The sequence below is a fragment of the Xiphophorus hellerii genome, chromosome 7, assembly GCF_003331165.1.
Source record: "Xiphophorus hellerii strain 12219 chromosome 7, Xiphophorus_hellerii-4.1, whole genome shotgun sequence".
Taxonomy (NCBI): domain Eukaryota; kingdom Metazoa; phylum Chordata; class Actinopteri; order Cyprinodontiformes; family Poeciliidae; genus Xiphophorus; species Xiphophorus hellerii.
In genome coordinates, this window is record NC_045678.1 from 11070692 (window position 1) to 11096199 (window position 25508).

Below are 25508 nucleotides of genomic sequence, written 5' to 3' on the forward strand. Positions count from 1 at the left end.
GGAGAGGATGTGTTGCTTTGAGGGAAATCCAAACACACCTCTATTAAGTAAGGAGCTCTATACAGTAGAGTCAATTTTGGTTCTTGTATGAATGGAGCTTAGGAAGCTTTCTCCACTCCACTAAAGCCTTTTAAAATGCAGGAAATTATCTGTGATTATGGGGTGTGATTAAATATTCCATAGAGCTCTGCACAAAGCACACTGGCTAGCCTGTTTTTGTTTTTTTTTCTCAGCAGAATGAGAAAAAAAACGTGACATACAGAAAATGCAATTCATTGCAATAGAAAACTTTCTTAGCTGACTTGACAGATAAGTAATATTTTTTACCAGGTGTTCCTGTGCCTCCCTTTTTTAATGCTTCCCTGGGCAACTGCCCATAGAATTCATACTTTCAAGTCAGCTATGTCACTCTGTATCTTCTGCGGGCAGGCAGCTACAAATTTTAGACTTTGGCAAGCGGAGTCATGTTTGTGTCTGGTTTAAATACAAATGAGTTTTAATAAGAGTCTCCACCTGGCCTCGAGCTCTTGACCCGAGTACTGTCAGTCACACTGTGGAAAATAAAATCCGGCCTACAGAAATGTGACTTTTGTTGTGTGTGATTCTCTCTGGTTCCCCCAGACAGCAGCAAACGCAAGAAAGTTCTGATGGGTGAGTTGACGCGGGCGCCCAGAAATGTGGCATGTTTTGGATTTGCTCGGACCTCTGTCCAGTCGCACCCTGCCTTTTGATCTGCTGTTCTCACTGCTGTTTGCTGCTAACTTTTTACATGCGATATTAAAAACAGGGGGAAGTCCAGAGTGGGAGGGACGAGGGTCTGCAGAAAGCTCTTTCTTAAAATTAAATTTTTAAAAAGCAAACTGCAGTGTGACTGTTATGACTGGTTAGAGGTCTGACATCTTTGTATGACATCTTTAAAGGGAGGTTTTTTGTCAACTGTGACCCTTTGGAGACTTTCTTTTGTTGCATGATGGTGGGGATGATAGTCGTAAATTTTATTAACCCACTAATTTTTTATAACCTGTTTTATTTTTTTTCCTGGCTGGTCTTCGTGGTGTGCATACTAACTCCGTAACATGAAAGTCTAACATGATTTCCAGTATTTGCAGATATGGCAGTATGGTAAGCGACGATGCATGCATGAAATGTTTTTAATTGAAACTTATGAGGTAAGTTTTCATTTGGAGATTAGCAATGCAAAGAAGGTGACTTTTTTTGTACTATTTCCCCCACTTTTCTCGTCCCTCAGGAGCAAATCAACAAGCGACATCCAGGTGGACCCCTCAATCATCCGGCAGAATCGCTTCGAAGAGCTTCAGAAGTACCGCGAACAGATTAAAGAGAGTGAGGATAGGTGGCAAGATGTGAGTATATTTGATATCGGTATCTTGCACATTACATGTGCCTTGCAAAAGTTTTCCACGTTCTTTGTCACATTACAACCATGCTTCAGTGTGACCATTTATTTTTATATTTCCAATTAGCACAATGTAATGGTCAGTGGAAACTAGTTTAACTTTAGCCGTATTTGATTATATGAGTTCCCATGGCAATTGGTTGCACTGGACTTTACTTAGGGTTACCCAAGTGAAAGGGGTTAAAACTGATGTACGGTGAACTTCAGATTTCTTTTTCTTTAAAATCATTTTCCTCCCACTTCCCCAATTACTAGCTTCAATAAAATACACTGAAGCTGGTAATTATAATGTGACAGAATGTGAAAAGGGCACTGTCTAGTACATGCCTACGGCCATCTTTCCCATAAGTTTTCTGCATAATCAAGACAGACAAGAAAGATGTTTGCTTCTGCCAGAGATAATGCTGAAGTGAAAGACGAGCACATGATCTGTGAGATTAGACTTTCAGCTGCTGGCTGAAATCAGAGCCGTTTGGATTGAAGTCAAAGAGGCAGGAACTGGTTGGTGCGGTGCTGCCCTCTGGCTATTGACTGTTCTCATCGGCAAATGTCCCTGCTGGCAAGAACAACTCCACCAACATATTCAATATGAAATATTGTTATGATGTAATAACGATGGGGAAGTTGCGACATAGAAAATTACTTCAGTTTAACAAAAGAACAAAGTTTTCTTGAAAGTGATGACAAACGGCAATTATGTACCTGTTTTGTCACTTACTTGATGAGTAATAAAATGTCTATTACAAGATAGATGTCTTTAAGTACTCGCTGTTGTACCTGCCTGCTGTCTGATTGATGTCACAGTGAAGTAATGGAGTCCTGAAGCAACATTTAGGTCACACAGTCCCCAAACCACAGGGGAAGTGAGGCGGGAGGAGCTTCAGGCTCACAAATAGAACACCTTCAAATGCAGCTCTGTTTCTTTTTTTCTTTTTTTTTTCTTCCCCAACTTCTCCATCACACCCCTAGCTGTCCACGGCAGCCTGTCGCTTTAATCCAAACCCAAGCTTGAATGTGTTAAAGATGCGACACATTAGGTGAACTTGGATATCTTTTATCCGCAGGACCTGAGCAAATGGAAAAACCGGCGCCGGAGCGTGAACTCTGATATAGTGAAGAAGAAGGAGGAGCGGGAGAAGATAGAGCAGATCACGTACGGCAGCGACGGCAGGTCCAAGTCCTTCAAGGAGGTCCAAGAGGAGAGGTGAGCAAAAAGGGAAAAATAAGCACACCTGACCAGGCAGCTGAGATGGTCCAAGTGTAGTGCATCAGGGTGGTTGTGGTGCTTAATAAGTTTATTCTTCTTTTTACCCTCAGAGGGGGGATACTTTGCTAAGGTAATAAAAGGTGAAAATGCTTTTCTATGTTGTTGAAGAGAAACTGCATGATTGTCTTCAGTGTGTAAATAAGAATCAGTTTATTATACCTCATCTCTTTGCGTCATGCTCACCTCCTCATCTCTAATGTAGCCCCCCTTCCCACTCACTACTCTCACCTTTTTCTTCCTCCCTTCCACCTGCAGAGAGACTAAAAAAAAGAACAGCATCGGCAGCCGCCTGTCATCTCTCTCGTACTTGGACGACGACGACGACGACTTATTTGAGAAACCCGCAATTCGCGCTCCGATCCGATCGCTTCCATCCAGAAGCTACACCATCGACGTTCTCTCGTATTCCCCAGAGCCCTCCGAGCCCTCTCCGAAAGCCGAGGAGCCCCCCACTGCTTTCCCACGCACTCGCAGACTGCCTTCGCCTCCCACTCCGCAGGAAACCGTGGACGGTCCTGCAGCCAGAAACTCCCCCACTACCACCAACCAGTCTCCAGCAGCTGCATCCTATCAGAAGAGTCCAGTGGAGGAACGCGACCCCATAAAATACACAGAGAAGACTACAAGGGACGTAGCCCCCCACTCCTCCTTCGCCTCCACCCAGAAGGAGCTCGAGCCAAGGCCCTCATTGTTGGGAGCACCGATTGGGGTGGAGGCCCCCTCTTCCAGCTCTCTGGACAGACAAGCACAGTTGAGCTCGATGGAACCCAAGCCTCCCGCCGTGTCTCGGGTTTCCGCCTCTCTCCCCAGAAGTTACCAGAGATCGGATAGCGCGCGGCTAACCTCGGTCATCGCTCCGAGGCCCTTTGGGACCCAGCCGTCCCGCATCTCCTCTCTTTCCAGAGCCCACACGGTCAGTACAGCAAACCGTATACCAGGCACATAGAGGTGCATCTCAATAAATGAGTACTGTGCTGAGTAGATTACCTGTTACATAGATTCATTACACAAAGAGGGTTTAGTTCTGCTCATTTTGATGATTCTGGCTTACAACTAATAAGAACACAAAATTGAGTTTCTCTGACAAATGTTCTATTGCGTGTGAAAATAGGTTTTGGAAAAAGACGAATGTTTATAGTCATGCTGAGAGTAATTGATGAAAAGTTGAGTGGAAGAAAAAAGTCTTGTGGTAATAGAAGTACAAGCAGCAGAGATAATAAAACAGCAAAACGTGCTTGGGGTGTGCTAGGAAGAGGAGGGAGAACAAACCCAACAATGCAGATGAGGTGAAGACGGATATTAGAGCAACATGTGATTCCTTCCCACCTCAGCCATTGTTGCTCTGGCCGTAGGTTTCAGGTTATTGTCCTTTTGGAAGGTGGACGTCCGTCTCAGCCTCAAGTCTTTTCCTGCCTGGACTTCCATCTGTGTAGCTCCAGCTATCTTCAGCTTTGATCAGCTAGAGCTACCGATCAATCTGTGACTTTGTATTTTTGTGTTTCTATGATGTAAAGCACTTTGAAATGCTTTGTTGCTGGAATGTGCTATACAAAAAAACTTGATTGATTGATGCTGTCTCTGATGAAGGCAAGGATCCCCACAGCATGATGCAGCCAGTACCATATTTGCTTATTGCTTCCATGCCTTGATGCAGGAATTCATGCAAAAGGAGGCCCAACTGAGTACTTTTTGTACACTTTAAAATTGTTAAAAAATACTGTTCGAATATAGAATAAAACTAGATTATAAAGATAAATCGCATTAAGTAATAGAACAAAATTACAGAGGAGGTTTTGAAATAACAACCAGTTCAATTATCCTTTTTTTTAACATTTATTTGTGAAAAGTCGCTCTGACTCGTTATGTGTTAATCCTCGCCAGATGGACGAATCCCACAAGGGTGTCAATGGCAACGTCGATGTTTCTAAGAAGGCGTCAGTGCCGAGCCGGTATCACCAGTACATGACCTCAGAGGACGAGGCTCAGTCCAGTTCTGCACACAGCAGCGATGAAGAGGAGGAGGAAGAGGAAGAGGAGAAGGCCACAGCGAAGGGCCTGTCCTCGACTCAGAGCATCAGATCTCTCTCGTCTCCTGTCAACAGTGAAGTCTCAGTCAGTCCTGCTCCTGGCAGAGAAACCAGCAAGGTACTGGGATTTCTTCTTCTGGTAACATCAGATATGTTTATTTGTTTTATAATTTAAAAAAATCAATGAAACTAAAATCAATTTATCTACAGTGGTTGCTGACTAAAATGGAGCAGCAAACTATTGTTTCAGAAGCTTTTCTGGCCAAATCAAAACAATAGACAACATCTGAAAGGTAGTCCATATTCTTATTACTCGCCTGCTGTTGTGTGATTTCCAGGAGGATTTCTGTGAGATGCGAATCAGCCTGAACCAGAAACCCAACAGCAGCCGAGACTTTGGCTTCCAGGCTGCCTGGGACTCAACGGGAGCTCGGGTCACGTCCATCCAACCAGGTAACCAAACACAGCTGAGCTCGAACCTGAACCTTTCACATGAAAAGGCAGTGTTTGTATGTTATTCACGGTAACATGTGGTAATACTGAACACTGGTGCTTTGGTTCTGTTTCATCTCACCTTTAAGCTCTGCCTGTTAGCCGTTAGCAGGTTTTCGAGTCCACTGCAGTTGTGATGCCAGAACCTTATGTAGGGCAGCGTCTATCTGGGTCAGATCTGCTGGGTCTGAGCCTCTCTTTTCTGCTGCAGCTCCCCACCAGCACATGAACAGTAGGCCGTGTATTTTAAGCTATACTGACATCTCACATCAATTCAGGAAACCTGCCCCAAACCTTTCTTTATGCAAACTTAATTCTGTTTATTCACATAGCTTTTTTAAAGTTTTCACCTACATTTTCTTCTGCTTCTTTTTTTTTCTGTTTAAAAGAATCACCTTTAGCGACGTAGATGAGTTTGTTGCTGTTTGTTTGAAAGAAAATATTTTTTTCCCTACAAAATCAGGTAACAGATCTAATACGTATCTGTTCAGTTGGGGGAAAAAATGTCAGTGTTAGGAAATATTTGCTTTTAACAAAATTAATGTTCTGTTTTCGTCAGGTACAGTTCTCTCAGTCATTTCTCAAAAAGGGAAAGACAACATCTCATTTTGGTCCTGATAACTCAGTCTGTCGCTCAACTTACTCATCTCTACAGTGAGACAAATGTTTAAAAAATTTGAAACAACTGGGTAGGAGTTTATGTTGCCGCCACACACGATGAAGAAGATTGTGATTGAGGTAAAAAGAAATCTGGATGAAGAAAGGACAACACTTGCTCCATAGCAACACTTGCTATGGACACATGTGTGAGATGCTATCTGCAGTACCTGCTAACTGGTTGTTTGGGAGTGTTGGTAAAAGCCTCCTATGTTCGACCATCACAAACAAAAATGTGGAGTTTGCTCATTTCTACTGGGTATTTTAACTGTGTGCTTTGCTTCTACTGTTCAGTTGTCATAGCTGAAGATGCTTCTTTTGTTTACTGATGTTTGAATATGAGCAGAAACCCTGGACCAGGAGAACTGGAAAAGCCGGGACTACTCTGGTATCGGTTCCAAAACTGTCCCTTCTTCTTATAAGCCCGTTCTCCCTTTAACTTTCAGGTAGCTCGGCCGAGATGTGCCAGCTGCAGGTCAGGGACGAAGTGCTGACGGTGAACGGGCTCCGGGTGGCACAAATGAGTTACGAGCAGTGGAAGTCCAGCTTGGAGGAGGCCCTGCAGAAGGGCAGCCTGGTCATGGATGTGCGCCGTCACGGCCAGCACTGTGAGTCATATCCGCTGTGTGGGTGTGTGTGTGTGTGTGTGTTTGATTGCTGTGACAGCAAAGAGACTGAACACGAAGGAAAGGTTCAAGGGTTACTCTCCTGGACTGACACTGCTGCTTAAGCTCTGGGCGTCGCTGAACAGTTTTGACACTTTAAATTGGTCCGTAAACTATTGTGAAGTCATCCATGAATGATATCATGACAGCTAAATGACGAAGGACCTGCTGACGGAGGGTTGGGTGTGTTCTCACCTCTGTGGTTTATTTTCTTTTCCCCCCTTTTATTTTAATTGGCTGGTTAAAAATGTTCATGTTCCATCTTTTTTCCCTGATCATTGTTCTCTTTGCTGTCCATTTTTTTTAGTATCTATAAAACATTTCCCTTTGGAGAGCTAACCCTGTACTGTTTGTCTTTGCAGTCCTTCACTTATATCAGTGTCACTGCAGAAAAGAACTAAACTACACAGTCACTGAAACTAACATAAATGGCTTGTTGAAAATCAGTTTGAGTTTATGACTTCTTTGGGCTGCATGGCTGGGGAAGGTGGTTTCTCTGTCGCCCCCTGCTGTTCTCTACAATAACACCATAACGGCACCTCTTGGTCCCCCTGCTTTATAGTGGTGGTGTGTGTGTGTACATTCTGCCTCCGGATGTCCGGGGTTCACATTGACAGATTCACGGACTCACATACACTTACATGCACAGATCATGGGTTTATCTTCAAGCACACCATCTATTTTTTTTGCCATTGCATTTACTGCATGCAGACTGGGACAGAGATCAACCTTCCCTGCCATTTAAAAGCCATAAGACCATCAATCTGACCAGTACGGATCATCCGACACTTCTAGGTCCCCCTGAGACAAAGACCGCCAACACCAGCCTGGATTTCACTTCTCGTACCGTCACAGAATCGGTGCTGGCTAAAGAGCCCCCCACTCTTCCTCTGGTGGTAAGTGGCGATATCTACTCGGTTGATGTGAATTTAAGCCGTTTTACCAAATTCTTAACATTTTCTCTAGCCTTCCAGTTGATTGGTCAGTCATGGTCAGGGTAGGTGTCACATGACTACAGACATAAATAAAGACAAAATGATCGGTTTGCATTTTAAGTTCTCTTTAGCGTAAGAGTTAGCTTTACTAACTATGAAATCCAGTCTCTGTGTGCATAGATTGCCAGTTTCCATATCCAGCATGTTTTATTACAGAAGGCAAAAGCTTAAGAGGCTAAAACAGAGCAACTGTGATAATCTATTAAGTCTTACTGTTATCCGCTGAAATGCTTGCTCTCTCTGGCTCTCTCGTTACCTAAACTTTGCCTCAATATGTTGTAAAAAAAATATTTTTAACTTCTTACATTTCTATCCTCACTGATTCTGAAATAGCCAACAATGAGCAATTTGTTAACACTTAGCTGTGGTGCGTTCATTGAATCAAAAGAAATATGATTTTTGAATTTCCAACCTGCTGGTCACTTATTAGGATCAGTTGAGCTGAAACTTGCTTAGCGTTTCCAGTGTTTTTCATTCATTAAGTGATGACCTTAAGCCTTTCCCTGCAGGATGTGGCTTCAAACAGAGTTAATGGGGACTTCCAAGACCAACCAGTGACCATGAGGAACAAAGGTAATTACCGGTGCTAAAAGTTGGAAAGGTTATGGAATTGATCTCTGAGATTATTTCTGACCATAGCAAAGATGTGGAAAATAAGCAAACCTTAAACAGAGATGTCATTTATGACCGTGTGCTGGAAATAGAACGGACAAATTTGTTGGTAAGCCTTGTAAAGATACGTAAAAAGCCTTTAAATAGGTTCACTTTTTATTGCGGTATCACAAAGTCCTTCTGCAAAAAGGTGGGAAAATGTTACCTTTAATTTGTGTGCCTTTATTCAGAGGGAAATAATCCCATTTTGATTAATAATTGTTTCTAACAAGGTAGCACAGTTATTGATGGCCTACCCTGTTAATTATTTATAAATTTCCCTGTTGCCAGTAGAACAATGTTTAGTTTTCTATAAGATTTCACAAGGTTGGAGCGGACTAACAGACCTCTGACCATTCCTGTTTAACCCAGTCTTTCTTTCTAGACTATTTTAGAGTCTTGGGCCCTTTCTTAATGGATAAGGTAAAAGGATTAGGATTGAGTCAGGTTTGATTTGGCCATGTCATTCAGATTGTTATCCTTTAGAAAGACACATTAGGGGTAAAGCTTCACTTTTCCAGCAAAAAACACCAAACTTCTTACGCTCCTGGTGTTTTTCATCCTTTGAAATAGAAATATGTACACAGATCCTCCACTATAATTAACAGTGAGAATGAGGTGCTTACTTATGTTTCAATCTTAATTCATTCATTTTTAGGTGGCTATAATTGTACTATTTGTAACTTTTTTAAAATGCAGTTTGTTAAATTTTTCCCGTACTGAATGAACACACCCAAACAAAAGATTGAGTTTTTGCAGATTATTCAGTATGAAATTACCCTTTACATAGGGTACCAACAAATCTGTGTGCATCTGTAAGTGTACTCTTCTCAGGTTAAACTAATTTCTCTCTTCTGCTGTGTCTCACCTAACCCTGTTTTCCATTTCTCACATAGAATCAGAACCAATATCTTTGAAAAACTTAAAACGGAGATCAGAGTTTTTTGAACAAGGTAAAAATCAAAGCGAAGAAGCGACTGAAAGGGATGAATGTGGTTCCTAATGCTGACTCTGACCTCTGTGTATTCTGATGGCCGATCTCTGTGCGCTTTTTATCTGTCCGAATTCCAAGTCGGAGGAGCTGCATGTCTTCCTGTCCGTCTCAGACTTTCGTTCTGTTGATAAAAATGGGACCCTGCTCCCAAGGTTCCTTTTTATTATTATTTTTTTTTTTCCCTTTTTCCTGTCTGGTGTCAAAGCTTAACCCTTGTGCTGTGCCCCTTCCCTCTCTCAGGTGGCTCAGGGCCCAGTGTCAGTGCGCTGGTCTTCCTCTGTGGTAAACAGGGTTCATTGTGTGCAGTGAAGTCCTCACCCTTGCTTGGTACAACTTGGGATTTTGACATCCTGCTGAAACCTGAGCAGTTTAGTAATATTCTTGTCCAACTTGATGCCATGTAAAAAAAAAAAAATTGAACGTAAGCTACATTTTGAAGCAGTGCGTGCTGCTCCTAAAGATCTGCAGCATGTCAGCATCCCAACATACCAACCACAAAAGCACATCTCTTGAATCCCGTTGCATTTGTGGTATTACACAGATTAGCGCATTGCTCCACTCTTCATGGAGTTTTAGGTATTCCTGACATGCACGTATCGAAGCATCTGTCTGCCTTTCGTGCTGCCTGTCTGCTGCTCCTCCTGTTGTTGTTGCTGCTGATGCATGCATATTGCTGATTTAAGCTTCTTTGGTCATGTTTTTGCAATCAGTTTATTGATTTTCCTCTCAGAAATACTGAGGTGCAAATGTCAATAAGTTTGTGATCTGCCACCAAGAGACCAGATGAATCCTAATTAGTGGAAATTGACCTATGGTTCCCTGAGGCTTGGTGAAAACATTAATTACTGTTTTGCTTTGAATTTAAATTTTAAAACACACATCAACACTTTTTAATTGAACTGGAATGCTAACAAGCCATTTTGCCGTATTGCCATATTCTCAGGCCTCAGGGTTAACTTGTCTGTGTACATGTGCTGCTGCACCGCTCCGCCCGAGCATGCCTCTCGTACTGACTCAGTGTTATTTCGTTCCCAGGAGGATCGGAGTCTGCGATGCCAGATGTGAGTAGCGTCAGTGCATCAGAGGGCAATCTTCTATCTGTGTTATGTTTATTCTATTACCATGACAACATCTGTGGAAGCAGACACTGTTAATCTGTGTCCATGAAGCCCAGACATACTATTCTCAACAATACTCAACTCACAGAGACAGGGTCGTTTAATTAGTGTCGATGTTTTTGCGTGGAACCAGTTTGAAAAGGTAAAAGCCGGTAGACACATAGCCCAAAATAGTTATTTGTAGTATTCACTTAGCGGAGGTGAACTCAAATGTCACATGTATATATATACAGTACAGACCAAAAGTTTGGACACACCTTTTAATTCAATGAGTTTCCTTTATTTTCATGACTATTGACATTGTAGATTCACACTGAAGGCATCAAAACTATGAATAACACATGTGGAAATATGCACTAAACAAAAAAGTGTAAAACAACTGAAAAGACCCCTTATATTCTAGTTTCTTCAAAGTAGCAACCTTTTGCTGTGATTACTGCTTTGCACACACTTTGCATTTTCTTGATGAGCTTCAAGAGGTAGTCACCTGAAATGGTTTTCACTTCATAGGTGTGCCCTGTCAGGTTAATAAGTGGGATTTCTTGCCTTATAAATAGTCATGAAAATAAAGAAAACCCATTGAATTAGAAAGGTGTGTCCAAACTTTTGGTCTGTACTGTATATATATATATTTTTTTTTTTTTTTGCTCATTTTACAATTATGCGCCACTTTGTGTTGGTTTCTTATTAAAAATAGAAATTTTTAATAGAATCATTAAAATTTTCTGATTGCAACACGAGAAGTTGTGAAAATGTTCAAAGCACGTGAATGCTTTTCCAACACACTTGGAAGTACATCTTAAAAAGTCAGTGCCAATAGCTGGAGCTGCTATCCTACAGTGCAGTGTAATCCTAATAATCCCTCTGCAGCTACACTAAAAATGGGTTGCTGCCGCTCCTGATTGCACTCATTGCTGTAACATCTGATTGCTTTAATTTTCAGATTTCCTTTGCTGCAGAAAAAAACATCATGTCAACCAAATTCTTTTTCCCTCTAAATGAATGAAATTCATGTCATCTTTTGGTTTTTGGAGATCAAACTTTTTTCTTTTCTTCTTTTCACCGCTAAGATTGGCTTATTTTGTAGCATGGAGATTTAGATTTTCAGGAAAAAGGCTAACTCTCCAATAAATCAGTGTGTGAAAAAACCAGTGAACACACCCATCACTATTAAATGTATAGAATAGTGACGGTTTTTCTTTTCTCTGGTGGCCTCCAGATTCCTGTTCCTGCAATCACTCCAACTTCCTCCAGCCGCTGGTCGTGGAACCCAGAAGAAGAACGCAAGAGACAAGAGAAATGGCAGAAGGAACAAGAGCTCCTCCTACAGGTTTGTAGGAAGCATATTAATATAACTATATCACAGTATGAACTGAAATAAATTATCACCATCATCAACTTTATTAAAGACACAAGTAGGTCCATATGAGGAAAACATAATAATAACCCAAATTATAAAATTCATAACTTTTATCTGTTGGTTTTCTTTGTCAAAATTAAAACTATGATGTTTCAGGTACTGATTGTAATTAAGAAAGAATCTTCAAACGAACAAAGAGCAAAGATTTAACTTAAATTATTAATAGTCTGTGTTGAAAACAAGAAAGCATTCAAGAACCCAGAAGTATGTGTTATACATCCACGATAATTAGAGCCTCTATGAAGCTAGGAGAATCACATTTTTTGAGACAGGATTTCCTGATAAATCTCAGAGGGTTTCTTGTTTCAGTAGTCTTCATCCCTGTTTGAAAAACGACCTGATTTCAAGATGAGCCGGGACTCATCCTGCCAAGGTGTAATAGGTTCGTCAGATCAGGATTCTTTGAACGGTTACATGAGATATGGGTGACCTCCATATCCACAAACCTCCTAGCAGGCTGTCTTGTAAAAGTATTCACACTACTGTTACGTTTTCACATTTTACAACCACTAACTCTGTGTATTTTATGTGACAGACCCACACAGTGGAAGGAAATGATTTTTGGGGGGTTTAGGGGGTTATAAATAACAATCTGAAAATTTGAGTTTCAGATGTATTCAAACCTATTTACTCTGATCCTTCTAAATTAAGTTACCTTCAGAAGTCACCAAAGTAGTGAGTAGAGTCCATGTGTGGGTGTTGTAATCCCATTACAAGACAGCTCAGAGGTTTGTTACAGAGCATTAGTGAACAAACAGAAAAGACAAAGGAACAGATCGAAGTAACTTTCAAGAGGTTAAAGTCTAGGAATGAATATATGCATGAAATATATCTAAGTTTTTGGTTGTAATTGTCACAAAATGTGAAAAAGTTTAAGAGATTCAAGCATTTTTGCAAGATACAGTGCATTTCTGCATGCTGTGTAGCCAAAAATGGTGTTTATCATTATAAAAACGCTTTCTACCCATCAGGAAAAATACAAGCGTGATCAGGAGAAGCTGCAGGAGGAGTGGCTCAAGGCTCAGCAGGAGATTGTCACAAGCGTGGGCCACCAGGTAATGAATTTCAGTTCTCAGGAGTTATGGACTTCTGCCTGAAATATTGTCTGAATTGTGCTAAAAGGGTGGCAATTAGTCATGAGTCACAGTGGAAATTCATCTAAATGTATCCAAAAAGCTTTAGTGAACAGAAATCCTGTAATTATAAAGCCATTATGTGTCCTCGCAATCTTGTATTTGACTTTTATAAAAGCAGAACAATTTCCGATAAAAGGATGTACCAAAAGTGAGGTGAGAACAAGGATTAGTCATGTGGATGCTCGTAATATTGCTATTATTTTTACTCTTAAAAATATTATTATTGTTGTTTAATATTAGGGAATTTGTAGAGATTATTTAACAAGTGGCTCCTTCTGATGTCAGTGAGGAATGAGGCTGCTGAAGGCCGTTGTGTTTATATGTGTTGTATTAATGTTTCTCCAGGTGAACAGCCACGGCGTCAGCCCACACTCGCCCCCGTCTTCTCTCCAACAGCCCACTCTGTGGGAAGAGGAGGAGAGGCAGAGGAAGGTGGAGCAGGAGCGCCAGCGGCAGGCGGAGGAGAGGAGGAGGAGGGAAGAGGAGGAGCGGGAGCTCCAGCGACTCCAGGAGGAGAGGAAGAGAAGAGAAATGCAGGCGGAGGAGGAGAGGGAGAAAAGGGAGGTGGAATTGAGAATGCAAAGGACGAGAGAGGAGGAGCTAAGAAAGAGGGAGGAGGAGCAGAGGAGGAGAGAGGAGGAGCAGAGGAGGAGAGAGGAGGAGCGGGAGAAGGAGCAGAGGCAGCAGGAGGCGGCGGAGCAGCAGCGCAGGCAGAAAGCCTTCGAGCAGCAGAGATGGTCAGTGCCGTGGTGCTGCTGCTCCTATCACACACACGTGTCGTGTCACTTGATGCGCTTTGTTGCCTGTGCATTAACATAGTGCAACTAATGCATTTGCTGTGCTTTACTCTACTTCCCCCCCTGCTTCCATCATCCCACCTGTCTGCACACACTGCTGCTCACCAAAGGGCCGCTGTCTCCCACGACTTTGAAAGTGCTCAGCCACCACTGTCCTTTACTGACAGGTCAGTGTTCCTGCTGCCATTAACCCATCCTCACAGCTTTTACAATGCTTCATGTCATGGCTGTTTGCTCCGTAAGCTACTAACACCAGTGTAGGTTGATGTTTATATGAAGTATTACAGGATCCATCCATACCACGCAGCTTTTCTTCTGTCCATTTAGTCACCAAACATCTGTGCATACGTCCATATATCTGTTTATTCATCCATCAATCAATCCACCCACATATCTGACCATCTTTTCATCCATTGTTCTGTTCGCCCATCCAGTCTCTTAGCAGTTCTTTTTGCCATTATTGTATTTAACGGTCAAAACTCTGTAGGAAAACTGTCCAAAGATGGACAGATTAGTCTGCACATTTGAATCCGAGGAGTTTTAAAACGAGTAATTTTGACACAGAAAATGTCACATTGATTGTTGAGATCTTAAACTAAAGACAACAACAACAAAAAAAGTTTGTGTGGAGAGCTCAGGATCGGTTCTTGTTTAAAATTCTCTCCTGTTTAGAGATATACACGCTGCACGCCTCTCAGTATATTACACAACCAAAAAGTTTGATATCATGTGAAATATAAATTATTGATTGAGAGCAGCTGTGATCCAACATCTGAGTTTCTTAAAGTGGCATTTTTGTTGCCTGTGTGATTTTTATAATTTGGGTTCAAATTTATTTTGACTCGTGTTTCAAAAGAACCACCTGGACAACAAATGCAAACTGAAAAAATTGTAATAAGAAAATTTGATCACTTAGGAGCTAATAATATATTGAAATAAAAAAAAAAATTCCATAGCATGTTGGACCTCAATGACACCTACTCTGAATCACAGGTCATACATTTCCAATAGATTTGGGGTTTTCCATAACTTAGCTTTCCTTAATTTCTATTCTAAAACCAGGTTTGATGTGTTTGGGATATTGGAACGTCCAATTGCACCATGGTCTTTACTATTTGACACAAACTGTCACTCTTAGGTGTCATAAAATTAGTTAAGATGTTCAGGAAATATCCAAACCGTCAAGACCCATGTCCTCTATGAACTGGAAAGTTCGGTTGAAATAAACTCTACCAGTTTTGCCTGGAAGAGAGGAAAGATATCCATATAAAAGCATGTTAATGGCTTCAAAAACCTAGTTTTATGTAGAACTATGAACCACAAATGAATGGGGATGTTGTACTACAACTTTGACCATGTGGTGAATGGAGAAAAAAACCCTGTATTCAAACTTGTGCACCTAATTTTTGTCTAAAACAAATGTTATTTGTTAATTCCACCTTTAAAAAAATGGGTCAAGTGCACCATTAAAAGCCTAAAATCGGTATGACATTTTTCCCTGTGATGTTGATGTAAAGTTAAAGTTCTAAGTGTATGTTTATAATTAGACGTCTTTTAATTAAAGTCAACTGAAAAGTGTTGGATGTTTACCTAAACGGGGGGAAAAAAAATTGCTTTTTTTCTCTGGAGTTAGCTACTTTCCACTTCAACTTTCTAAATTTAAAAAATGAGTTTAAATGAAAGTTTGAGATATAAAAATGCTAATAAAGTGTCTGCCTTCAGAAAACAAAACATAAAGTTCAAACATTTGACATGTTTTATTGTGAAAATAGTAGGAAAATTTATTGACGAGAATTGTACGTCTCCCATAGCTTTTTATTGATTATTGATTAATTTATAGTTAATCATTTCTCACTAATTATAATATTAACCTTTTGTTTGACAGGACAAAATCCCAGTCGTCTCCCCAGCTGGATGACGACGACAAGCCTCAGAGGAGAGGTCAGTTTGGCTCATTTGTTTCTTCATCAGGTTGTTTTCTGAACGGCTCCACGTAGGGCTGTTGTGTGTGGGTGTGTGTGTGTGTGTGTGTGTGTGTGAGCCCTGTCCTGCTGTATGTAGGCTTGCTACGGCAGACAGAGGACTTGTCTCTCAGGCTGCTGGAAGAGGAGTTGAGGATTGCACGTAGAAAACACCTCCAAAGCCAAAAGGCTGCATCAGAGCTGGAATGGAGAAACTACCTCAGATACACAGAGGCAGAGAGAGGTTGGCTTCGTCCTGGAAGCTCCACTGCCTCTGCTTTTTTTTTTTTTTTTTAAGTCAATCCCTCTCAGTCTCTTTCCATTATGATCGACTGATTTGTCGTTTCACCAAATCAAAACTTACAGCTGATTGATTTGCATCGGACTGGCTAAATGGCCGCATTAATCAGTTGCCTTGCACTTAAAGTGACTCAATTACTGCACTTGTGGCAGAACAGAAGCTTGTTGATTGCAATAAAATTACTTTCAGATCGGCGTAGTTTTTTTCCCCCAAACATGCCCCGCCTCTCGCCTGGAACGTAGCTGGAGATAGGCACCGGCAACCCTCCCGACCCCATTAGGGACAAAGGGTGAACAGAAAATGGATGGATGGACATGATTGAAGTCTGATTTGAAATGATTTGAACAGGGCCTTGGAAAAGACGTTTGTGTTTTGTCACGTTAGAGCCACAGTCCTCAATGCTTTTAATAGGAATTTTACGAGAAAGTAAATCATAACTGTGACGTGGAAGGAAATGATACAAGGCTTTCAACATTTTTGCAAATAAACAGGTCAGGCAAGGAGGGTATTAATCAGAGAATCAGCTGCGAAGCTCATGAGGTAAATGAAGGTAAATACAGGACAAAAACAGATTAAATTCACAACCACATCCACATAAAACGGTCTAGTTCAAAGCATATTTGTGTGTGAGAATGGCCCTGTCAAAGTCAACAAGACCTTTATCAAATTGAAAATCACTGGAAGCACTTCACTTTTTTTTTGTACAGACTTTTTCCATCTAATCTAGCTTAGTTGAGCTACTTCTTAAAGATGATTGAGCAAAGAAAATCAGTATCTGTGCAAAGTTGGTGGAGATATTCAGACCAAAAAAATTGCAACTGCACAGAAAGGTAGTTCTGGCATGTCGTTACACAGCAATAATAGAAATTAAAAACAAGGTGTAATATTTTCTTTCCATTTCACAGTTATGCATCACTTTGTCTCTATGAAAGACATTGAAGCTTATGGTTGTAACATGACAAAATATAAAAACCTTCAAGGGGTATAAATACTTTTGTCAAGCATTTTTGGTGCGCACTGCTGCTGTATGTTAAATAGTAAACTCATATTTAAAAAAATATGTAGTCTAATAAAAAAAAAGTTCTTTTCACCAAGCATAATTACGCTGTTTATCTCTCCTCTCTCGGTGCAGTGGTGGGAAGCACAGCTCCTGACGGGAGGAGTCAGCAGTCGCAGTCGCAGGCCGAGCTGGAGCGCCAGCAGATCCTGAATGAGATGAAGAAGAAGACGGCGCTTCTGACAGACAGCAGCTGGATCCGCCAGCGCTCCACCAGCACGGCCGTCAACAGGGACAGCGACATGCCGCCTGTGCGCAGGTAGACACCTCTTATGTCCCAGTTACTGGTTTACTGGTTGGTTCTGTACTTTTACTAACGGCCCTGGGTCCTAAAGCGGAAACGTCTAACGATCTGGCTACCACACCGACACTGATTTGGCACATTCTGTTAGAAAAACTGAAAGCGGTTGGTAGTCAGATGGTTTTTACTTCTTCAACTAACATCTTTTAACGGAGGGGTTGTGTGGTGTGGGTTGGCTTTACAGAGGGGAATCTCTTGACAACTTGGACTCCTCCTATGACTCTCGGCGTTCATCCTGGACTCCCAGAAGCAGCTCTTTTGCCTCAAACTACTCTCGGCCGTATTCTGGCTACTCTGGCAGCTCTTCCTTTTACACCGGCGCGTCGGGGCCCCGCCGGCCAGTCTCCTCCACCCTGCCCCCCTCCTTCTCTACGGGCTCCCTCCGCGGTGGGGCAGGAACCTACTCGTCCCCTTGGTCTCGTCCGTCCCCCACCCCTTCCACTCCGTCACCAATCACCTCTCCAGAGCCCACACCTGACGCCTATCAGCAGCGGAACAGGTAAAAACCAAACGCGCCGGGTTCCTAAGGCCCCCAGGAACCTGCTACTACCTGACTACTGCTATACTGGGTTGTATGTGTTATGTCTATGAGGTGAGGAGTGGTTGCTAAGGGCATTCTGGATCTTTCTCCTTGATGTACTTCTGGTTATTTGTTAAGTCTGCTCGGGGAAGTCAAGTCTGCATGGGGGAGCCAAATATCTTCTGGGGAAAAGTTTTATGGTTTGACTTATTTGGCCATGGTAAGTTGAATATTTGGAGGAGTCAAAGTGAGGTTTTGTAATCTTAAGAACCCTGTACAAACTGAAGTATGTTGGTGGCAGCATTATGCTGAGGTGCGGTTGCATTCCACAAGTGGATGTGACATTGAAGAATGAGTTTCATCCACAGATCCATCAGCTTCACCTCTAATCAACAGCTAGCTAATTAATACTTGAACATAAATGCCAATAAATGAAAATGAATTTCTGACCAGCACTGTAAAAGATTACCTTACATCTGAATCAATTTCTATAATTAAATCTTTAAAAGATGGTTCTGGATCTACAGCCAGGCACAAAGACAATCAACAGGCCAGTCTTGGTCACATATATTTATAACATCGTTTATCATTTATTGTGATGCAATTTTTCCAAGATAAGAATTTAGATTCATTGTTGCCACAATAAACTCCAATTAATTACGTTTAAAATCACCCAAAACTGTCCGTGTTGCTGGGATCGGTATTTTCTCCGAAATACTGGAGAAATTTGAACAAATAAGGAACTGTTTGTTCTTTATTTGAACTGTTTGTTCAAATAAAGTATCAATAAATACTAATGAATTTTAAAATGTGACTAAATGCACTTAATGTGGGTTCTATAGTAACACAAGTTACAGTTATTTTTGTGACTATTGGGCTGTGATTGTTGCGCCATGCAGTCACAGCCATAAAGTCGCCTAAAAAATTAGTAATAAATAGTTCTTATAATCACTTTTATTGTTACCACAAAATATCGTGATAAAACTTTAGGTCTACATCGTCCACCCCTACTGAAAAAAATTGTGCAGGAATTCAGTGTAAATGTATACCAGTATGTTTTGTGTGTGCATGCAGTCACACATGCCATGTCGCATGTGTGCTTCGGCTCTAAAATCACAGCTGTGGATTCTGTAACCCAGGTCAGTGAGTGGCAGGAAAACCTGCACGTTCTGTGACACCCCGCTGGGAAAGGGAGCAGCCATGATCATCGAGTCCCTCGGGCTCTGTTATCATTTGGGCTGTTTCAAGGTGAGAGCCGGGGACTCCTTTCGCCACGGCGGAGAGTGTCGTCTGCACGCCTTTGCTGATCTTCACAGACTAACTCGGTCGATCTGAACTTGTTTTCCTGGTTCTACTAACTCGGGGATTGGGGGATATCCTGATTTCTTCCCAGCAGCTCAAACTTTTTAGCTCTCTACTTATCCGGGGACTTTGACCTTCAATCAGATCTGATCTCCTGCACCTGTGTCGTTACTTTCTATCATGATGCATGTCCTGTGACTACTCTAATCATTTGTGTTTGAATGAATATGGCCTTCGGTCTGTCTGTCCTCACCACAGCCTCCGCGGCTCTTCACCTCTCCCCTCTCTCTCTAAACCCACACAGTGCATCGACTGCAAGTCCGACCTCGGAGGCTCGGAGGCCGGGGCCGAAGTCAGAATACGAAACAAGCAACTCTTCTGTAACACCTGCTACATGCGAGTCAAAAGTAAGAAATTGATCCGGCTCACGCGACTTTCATTTTCCTTTTAAATTAAATTATGATCCTTTTTTTTAGCTGGCCAGCCAACATCCATGTGATGCAGGCGTGCTGCAGCAGATCGACGAGGAGACTACATGTGACAACAACCCATGAACTTTAAAGTGAAAGCCATTGCAATAATAAGCCGGACCTCTGGTGTCTTTAATTGTACTGATGAGATAAAGATTTCAAAAGAAGTTATCTACTTTTATCATGATATCGTATGACGCATTATAACTGTACAAATGCTCCACATTCCCTATCTATATTTTATTTTTATTTTTTATGTTTCAGCCATAGATTTATCTCTGCGAGATTCCAGGAGAGCTTGCTTTCCCGACTCCATTTAGACAGATTTTGTAAATGTGGTGAGAGAAAACTGCAGGATCATGCTTCTTTTCTATGCGTGTCTGGTGGTATTAATTTGCCCATTAGGGGGGGAAAAAGGTATGCTTTACACATATGTGGCTTTGTATTTGTAAGAGACAAAGGAAATAAAATTATTAGGATTCTTTAATGCATCGTGTTTGAAAATGACGGCCTGCTTTGACCGCACTTTTTATGCTAAGACTTCACCTCATTCTGTACTGAATTAAGGCAAAGAATAACCCTGTAAATAAATGACTAAATCCTCAGCTGAGATGTCTGGGGTGTTTTATTCTGTGTTCGAAAAGTATACGAGGCAAAAGCATTTACACCCTTTGACTTTTTTACATTTTGTCACTTTCCAATTACAGACTTCAGTGTGTTTTATTGACATTTTAAAGAGGATGGAAGGAAAAACTAAAAGGGAATTCATATTCGGCTAACTCTGAGTCAAAACAGACAAAAATGAACATCACACTTTTTCATTTTTGTTTGTAATCCGATTGACTTTTGCAACATGTAAAATGTGAAAAAGTTCTGAGGCTATTAATACTTTTGCAAGGTAATTTAGTGCGATAATATTTTAGAATTTGATGCGAAGGTTCTCCAGCCTCTGTTATCTGAAATCATTACTCATCCTCCTTTTTTTTTTCTTCCTGTCTGTCGCTCCCGTTCTGTGCTTCTCTGCAGAGCGACGCTCATAATGAAAGGAATCTCAATGAGCTCCTCTTTTTTATTTTCTTTGCTAAGGTTCAGAGGGCCGGCATGCTCTGAGTTTCCCAAAGCCAATTTGTCATGCATATTTTATTCAGTGCACATGCATTGCACTTGATTATACTTTGATAGGCTTTTTTTCCCTCTCGCATATTCCTTTGTTCCTGCCTTTCCGCAGGTGTATTTTGTGGACGTCCATATTTAGTCTGCAGCTCCCAATTGCATTTGCAATACAAGGTAAAAGACAGTGGAAATGAGCTCCATTCAGGCAATTTTACTTTGAGGAAATAGGTTAGACCGAGCATTGATTTCTCTGTATTCTCTGAGGTGAAGCACAAACAGTCCTTGGAGGCGGACGTCTTAAATTCTTAGATTCTTTTTTTAGATCTCTCTTGGCGCTTCTATTGCAGAGAGATTTTAGTTTTGAAAGGAGCCAAGCACAGCTGAAATGCTGGCTGGGAAATCTAAAGTCATCCAAAATAGGTGTTCTATGTTTTTTTGGGGGGTTTTATCTTTCTTTTAAAGCCAGAGCCAGCTTGTTACAGAGCAGAATCGAAGAGCCTGTCTGTGTGTTTGAGTACAAAGGGAAGCAGGATGCTTCTCATGTAGGTGTACTTACTAAAAACCTTGCTTTCCTAACTGATCCCCCCTGTTAGGAGAGCGGGGATCTCCCAGCAGCGGGGAGATCCCTGCTGTTTTTAAGGTAAGGAGGTTACCTTAAAAACTTCATTTCAGTTTTTAAGGTATGACTCCCATAGATCAACAACTTCACTCATTTTAACACCAGTCCTTGAAAATTGTTTTGTTTCATTCTTTAGATTGGCCTTAAGGGGGCAGTGTAGGGTAAGATTTTTTATTTTTTTTATTTTTTTCACCAAAACAGACTGAATTGATATTTTAGCTGCAGCTGAGTGACAGCTGCTGTTGGTTGCACCACATATGTAAATGCATGACATTTACATGACATATTTTCTGAGACGAGCTAGTGCAATTGAAACACAGCAAATCAACAGTTGAATCTGCAGCAAACCAAAATATTATGCCTCTTATAATTTGCAACATATTCTGATTTCAGCCGTCACTAGCTTAGATGTCGGGTTTTGGTGTTTTCATAGTTAAAAGGCACATTTTCGACACGGTAACAGATATGTAATCATCTTCCAGGTTGCACATCCTGCCCCAGACGGAATGCCTCTCTGAATCAGGAGAAGCCATCAGGCTAATTTACATGCAGCTTAAACTGATGCTATAATTAGACATTTAATTGCAGACACAGTCTCCAAAGACCTGTTGCTACAGCTCACTGCATACATATTCTACACCTCCAGCTGGCAACAGGGACTAAAGAAAATGCCCTTCCAGTAAATCTGTAAATACTCGGTGCATCAAGGAGGATCTTTCAATCTTGGACTTTAGGTCTCACTGGAGAGGCTTTCGCATTAAAACGTGTGACAGTTTTGTAAGTTTCTTGAAAGTTTAAAACACAAGACCACAAATTGTTGGCAATGTCAGTCTTTTTTTTATTTCATTGGGACAAAATGATCCAGGTCAAAAAATACGATGTCAGAAGACATAATTGTTATAGAAGTCATGAATGTTTTGTAGAAGAAAGTGGTGACATTGAATTCAATGTGGGTGTGTGGGGCTCAGATTAATTCAAAGTGCAATAACATCATCACAAATTACGCATATCAAATATAACAGAAACACTACTACTTTTAGTAGTATGTCTGATAATAGTAATGACAATAATCAAGTATAATAGTTCTATAAGATCAAATATAATACTTAAACAAGTAACTAAATAAAATTTGTTCTATTAGTTTTTTATCCACGACCACATAAAACTGGTCACAAAAACTGTAATAATGTTCTTATAAAGCTAGTCCTTAAGGTACAAAGATTATAAGATTTAATAACCTATTTTCAACTGCAAATCTTAAAGGTTCAAATTTATCACTGAAAACTAAATGTGCATCGCTAAGTTTTTGCTACTCTATTGCACAAATCCAGGAAGCTTTGCCCTACAAAATAACAGGGACATAGAACTGTGCAGACAATAGCTGCTGATAAGCCACGGTACATAAAATGTACACACAAACAGTTTCAGTAAATCTTCTGGACATGTTACTGCAAAACGTCCCACCAGTGTTCAATCTGGGAAAATCAGCAGCCAGGTCAAAACCTCAAACATGCTGCTGCGGTCCATGTTCTAATTTGGCTCTGGTCAAACTTGCTCAAATCATCATGACTTGTCCTCAGTTTAGTCTCTTCAACAGTTTGTCCTCTACCACTTCAGCTTTCAGTAGTCGTGTTGCCTGAGCAGTTACATGTTTTAGGTGTTAGTCATGCAAGCTTGATAATAATCAACAGAACTTTCTAGTTCGAGACGGAAAAGTAGTTTCTTTGTTAATTACCAACAGATTATTAGTTCTCGTCTGCGAGCACGCACATATTTTTTTCAACTTTTATCAGGATCATTGATCTGTGACCTTTCGCGAAGCGAGGGAAGGATCAGCTTAGATCCCTACTTGTCTTCATTAAAAATGCTGCCTCTAATCCCCCACTCACAAAAGGGCAGCGCTCATTCAAAGGAGACTCGACCTTATAAAAGAGGTGTGTTTGTTTGCTCTCTTTTTTTCTTTTTTTTTTTAATTTGACAGTTCAGCCCAGCTTATTTATCCAGCGCCCATTCCCAGCAATTATCATCTCGAGGTACTTCATGAAACACATTTATTCCCAGTTATAAAGAATCCTGTTTGGGCCTTCTTCGGTTCATCTCATTAAACCTGTTCATATAGTCAAGTTCAAATCTGGTTCCGAATTATGTTGCAACATAATTATACTCACTTGATGATTTGGGTACCTGGTGAAAAGCCAATTGTCAATTGATCTTTGATCAGCGTGGCGCAATCCCTCCTCCTGAGCAAGCATGTGGCAACAGTGGAGAGGAACTACTTCCTGTTAAGAAGAAGAAGGTTCCAGCAGTACCAGGCTCCACATGAGCTGCCATTTGTCATTACTAGCTGGGTGTTAGAAGGACAGGAAGGAGACACAGAAAAAAACACTGGACTAGAACGGAAACCCTGTAAATTCTAGACACTAAGAGGTACCATAGAATTGCACAAAAATCCGTGAGGGACAGTGGAGTCCCTGCTCGAAATTCTGTGAAAGAGGTGTACGGAGCCTCATGCCAGAAGCCCATTAAAATGCTGTCTGCATTGTTTTAAACTGTGTGATTGTGAGCGTGAGTTGGAATAAAAATAGCAACAGGTATTTTGTTCCATATAACACAGTAGGAGTTTAACTGGTAAACCTTCTATGGATGCAAACTCGACTAAAAACCCACCTGTTTAGGATTGTATTTGAAACGTAATCAATTACAAATTTATTGATGGAACCTGACTTAATGTCGTGTTTTGATTGTTGATTCTATGTTGCATTGTGTTTCTGTGTTTGATATGATGTAAAGCACTTTGAAATGCCTTGCTGCTGAAATGTGCCATACAAATCAAATTTGATTGATTGATTGATAGAAGCACTTTCTACGAGGAAAAGGTGCTGTGTGTTTTATGTCAGCAGTAGTTCTTTCATTGCATGTTTGAAAAAGCTGACATTTGTTTCCGTTTTTTTAAATATACATACACGTATTGTAGAATAAGGTGTTATCACTACCTTGGTAGCCTTTAATAACCATTCGCCAAATATCAAAAGGGTTAATGCCATTAGATGCCTGGAGAAAGTTGGCTGTGGACGTTTGGCGAACATCTGGCAGAAGTCCCGGAAATGTTCACCTAACGTCCGCAGCTGAAGTCCTCCGGATGTCTAATGGTGTTTCATTTTGACGTTCAGAGAATGTAAGCAGACGTACGTTCACCAAAATTTCATCGCAACGTTCAGGGGACGTCGTCTGAGCATTCATTGCTAGGAAGGAAGGACAAAAATGCTCTGTCAATGGCACCATCCGCAGCAGAGATACATCAGAACACAGAAGCACTGAGTCATAACTCCTTTCTATGAAAATGTAAAACAAAAAAAAATCACACATAGCTCATGACAGCAGCATCGCCATCAATGACTGACGCTAAACTGCTCAGTTGTGAATCACTGGGTGAAGCGTACCCTTTGTGAAAAGAAAAAGGAAATGTGAATTGAGCCTTCTGCATTTTCTACTTGCGTATTCAAGTGAACTTGGTCTGCCTGAAAACAACCAAGAGAATAATTCATTTAAGTAAAAAAATGATAAAAGAAACTCCCTACTCACCCATCTCGGCTTCCCCCTGCAACCATGTTATAATCAGGAATAATAATGTGCCAGAATTTCTGCTTGCGACCTTAAAGAACACTCTTTTTTTCTTCTTCTTCTTCTTCTTTTCTCCCCTTTACGTCTTAAACACTGTAAGGAAAACCATTCCGGGTGATAAGATGCCTTTGAGTTGCTTTTGCAGTTGGCAGGCAGAAAGAGAGGGAGTGTTACATGGCTGCAAAATGATAAGCCTCCATGGTCCCAGCTGGGGCACCCAGATATGTTTGAGACTGCTTTGTGCCTTGGGTGACAGGGGACCAAGTTTTCTATCCTGATATTAATTCATCCTGCCTCAGTACTACAGCAGAGCATGAGCTAGAATACAGATTCTTTGTTAAGTGTTTTCTGCTCTTTATTTGATGCTTTGACCAGGGACAAGAACTGAAAAAGACCAATCGCTTAGCAAAAACTGAAAAGAACAATGCTCTAGAACCACATTGCTGTTTGCAATATGTTTTAAAGCAGTATGTGGACAGACAGTCATACCTAAAGTTGTAGTTTGCTCCAACGCTAACTGTCTGCAGATTCGCAGTCGTTTAACTACACACAGTTCAAACTTGCCGATCGGGATTGAAGTTAATTGGAATATGTGCTGACAGATGAT

At 41.1% G+C, this 25508-nt stretch overlaps 1 protein-coding gene across 12 annotated transcripts in view; it reads left to right on the forward strand.

Moving 5' to 3' along the window:
- Positions 1-20153, forward strand: part of lmo7a (LIM domain 7a) — a 61084-nt gene extending 40931 nt beyond the window's left edge. For 2 of the 12 annotated variants that reach the window (XM_032568526.1, XM_032568532.1), the window contains exons 9-30: positions 622-651; positions 1250-1364; positions 2482-2621; positions 2940-3597; positions 4566-4829; positions 5050-5164; positions 6307-6468; positions 7237-7421; positions 8030-8093; positions 9068-9124; positions 10201-10226; positions 11503-11613; positions 12675-12758; positions 13185-13576; positions 13747-13803; positions 15522-15577; positions 15698-15841; positions 17031-17214; positions 17441-17755; positions 18916-19024; positions 19383-19485; positions 19555-20153. In XM_032568526.1, coding sequence (XP_032424417.1) covers positions 622-651; positions 1250-1364; positions 2482-2621; positions 2940-3597; positions 4566-4829; positions 5050-5164; positions 6307-6468; positions 7237-7421; positions 8030-8093; positions 9068-9124; positions 10201-10226; positions 11503-11613; positions 12675-12758; positions 13185-13576; positions 13747-13803; positions 15522-15577; positions 15698-15841; positions 17031-17214; positions 17441-17755; positions 18916-19024; positions 19383-19485; positions 19555-19577 — 3394 coding nt within the window. In that variant the 3' untranslated portion in view covers positions 19578-20153. Of the gene's footprint in view, positions 1-621; positions 652-1249; positions 1365-2481; positions 2622-2939; positions 3598-4565; positions 4830-5049; positions 5165-6306; positions 6469-7236; positions 7422-8029; positions 8094-9067; positions 9125-9405; positions 9448-10200; positions 10227-11502; positions 11614-12674; positions 12759-13184; positions 13577-13746; positions 13804-15521; positions 15578-15697; positions 15842-17030; positions 17215-17440; positions 17756-18915; positions 19025-19382; positions 19486-19554 lie in introns of all 12 variants that reach the window. The other 10 variants (XM_032568527.1, XM_032568533.1, XM_032568530.1 and 7 more) reach the window with 10 other exon arrangements.
- The last annotated feature ends 5355 nt before the right edge of the window (positions 20154-25508 follow it).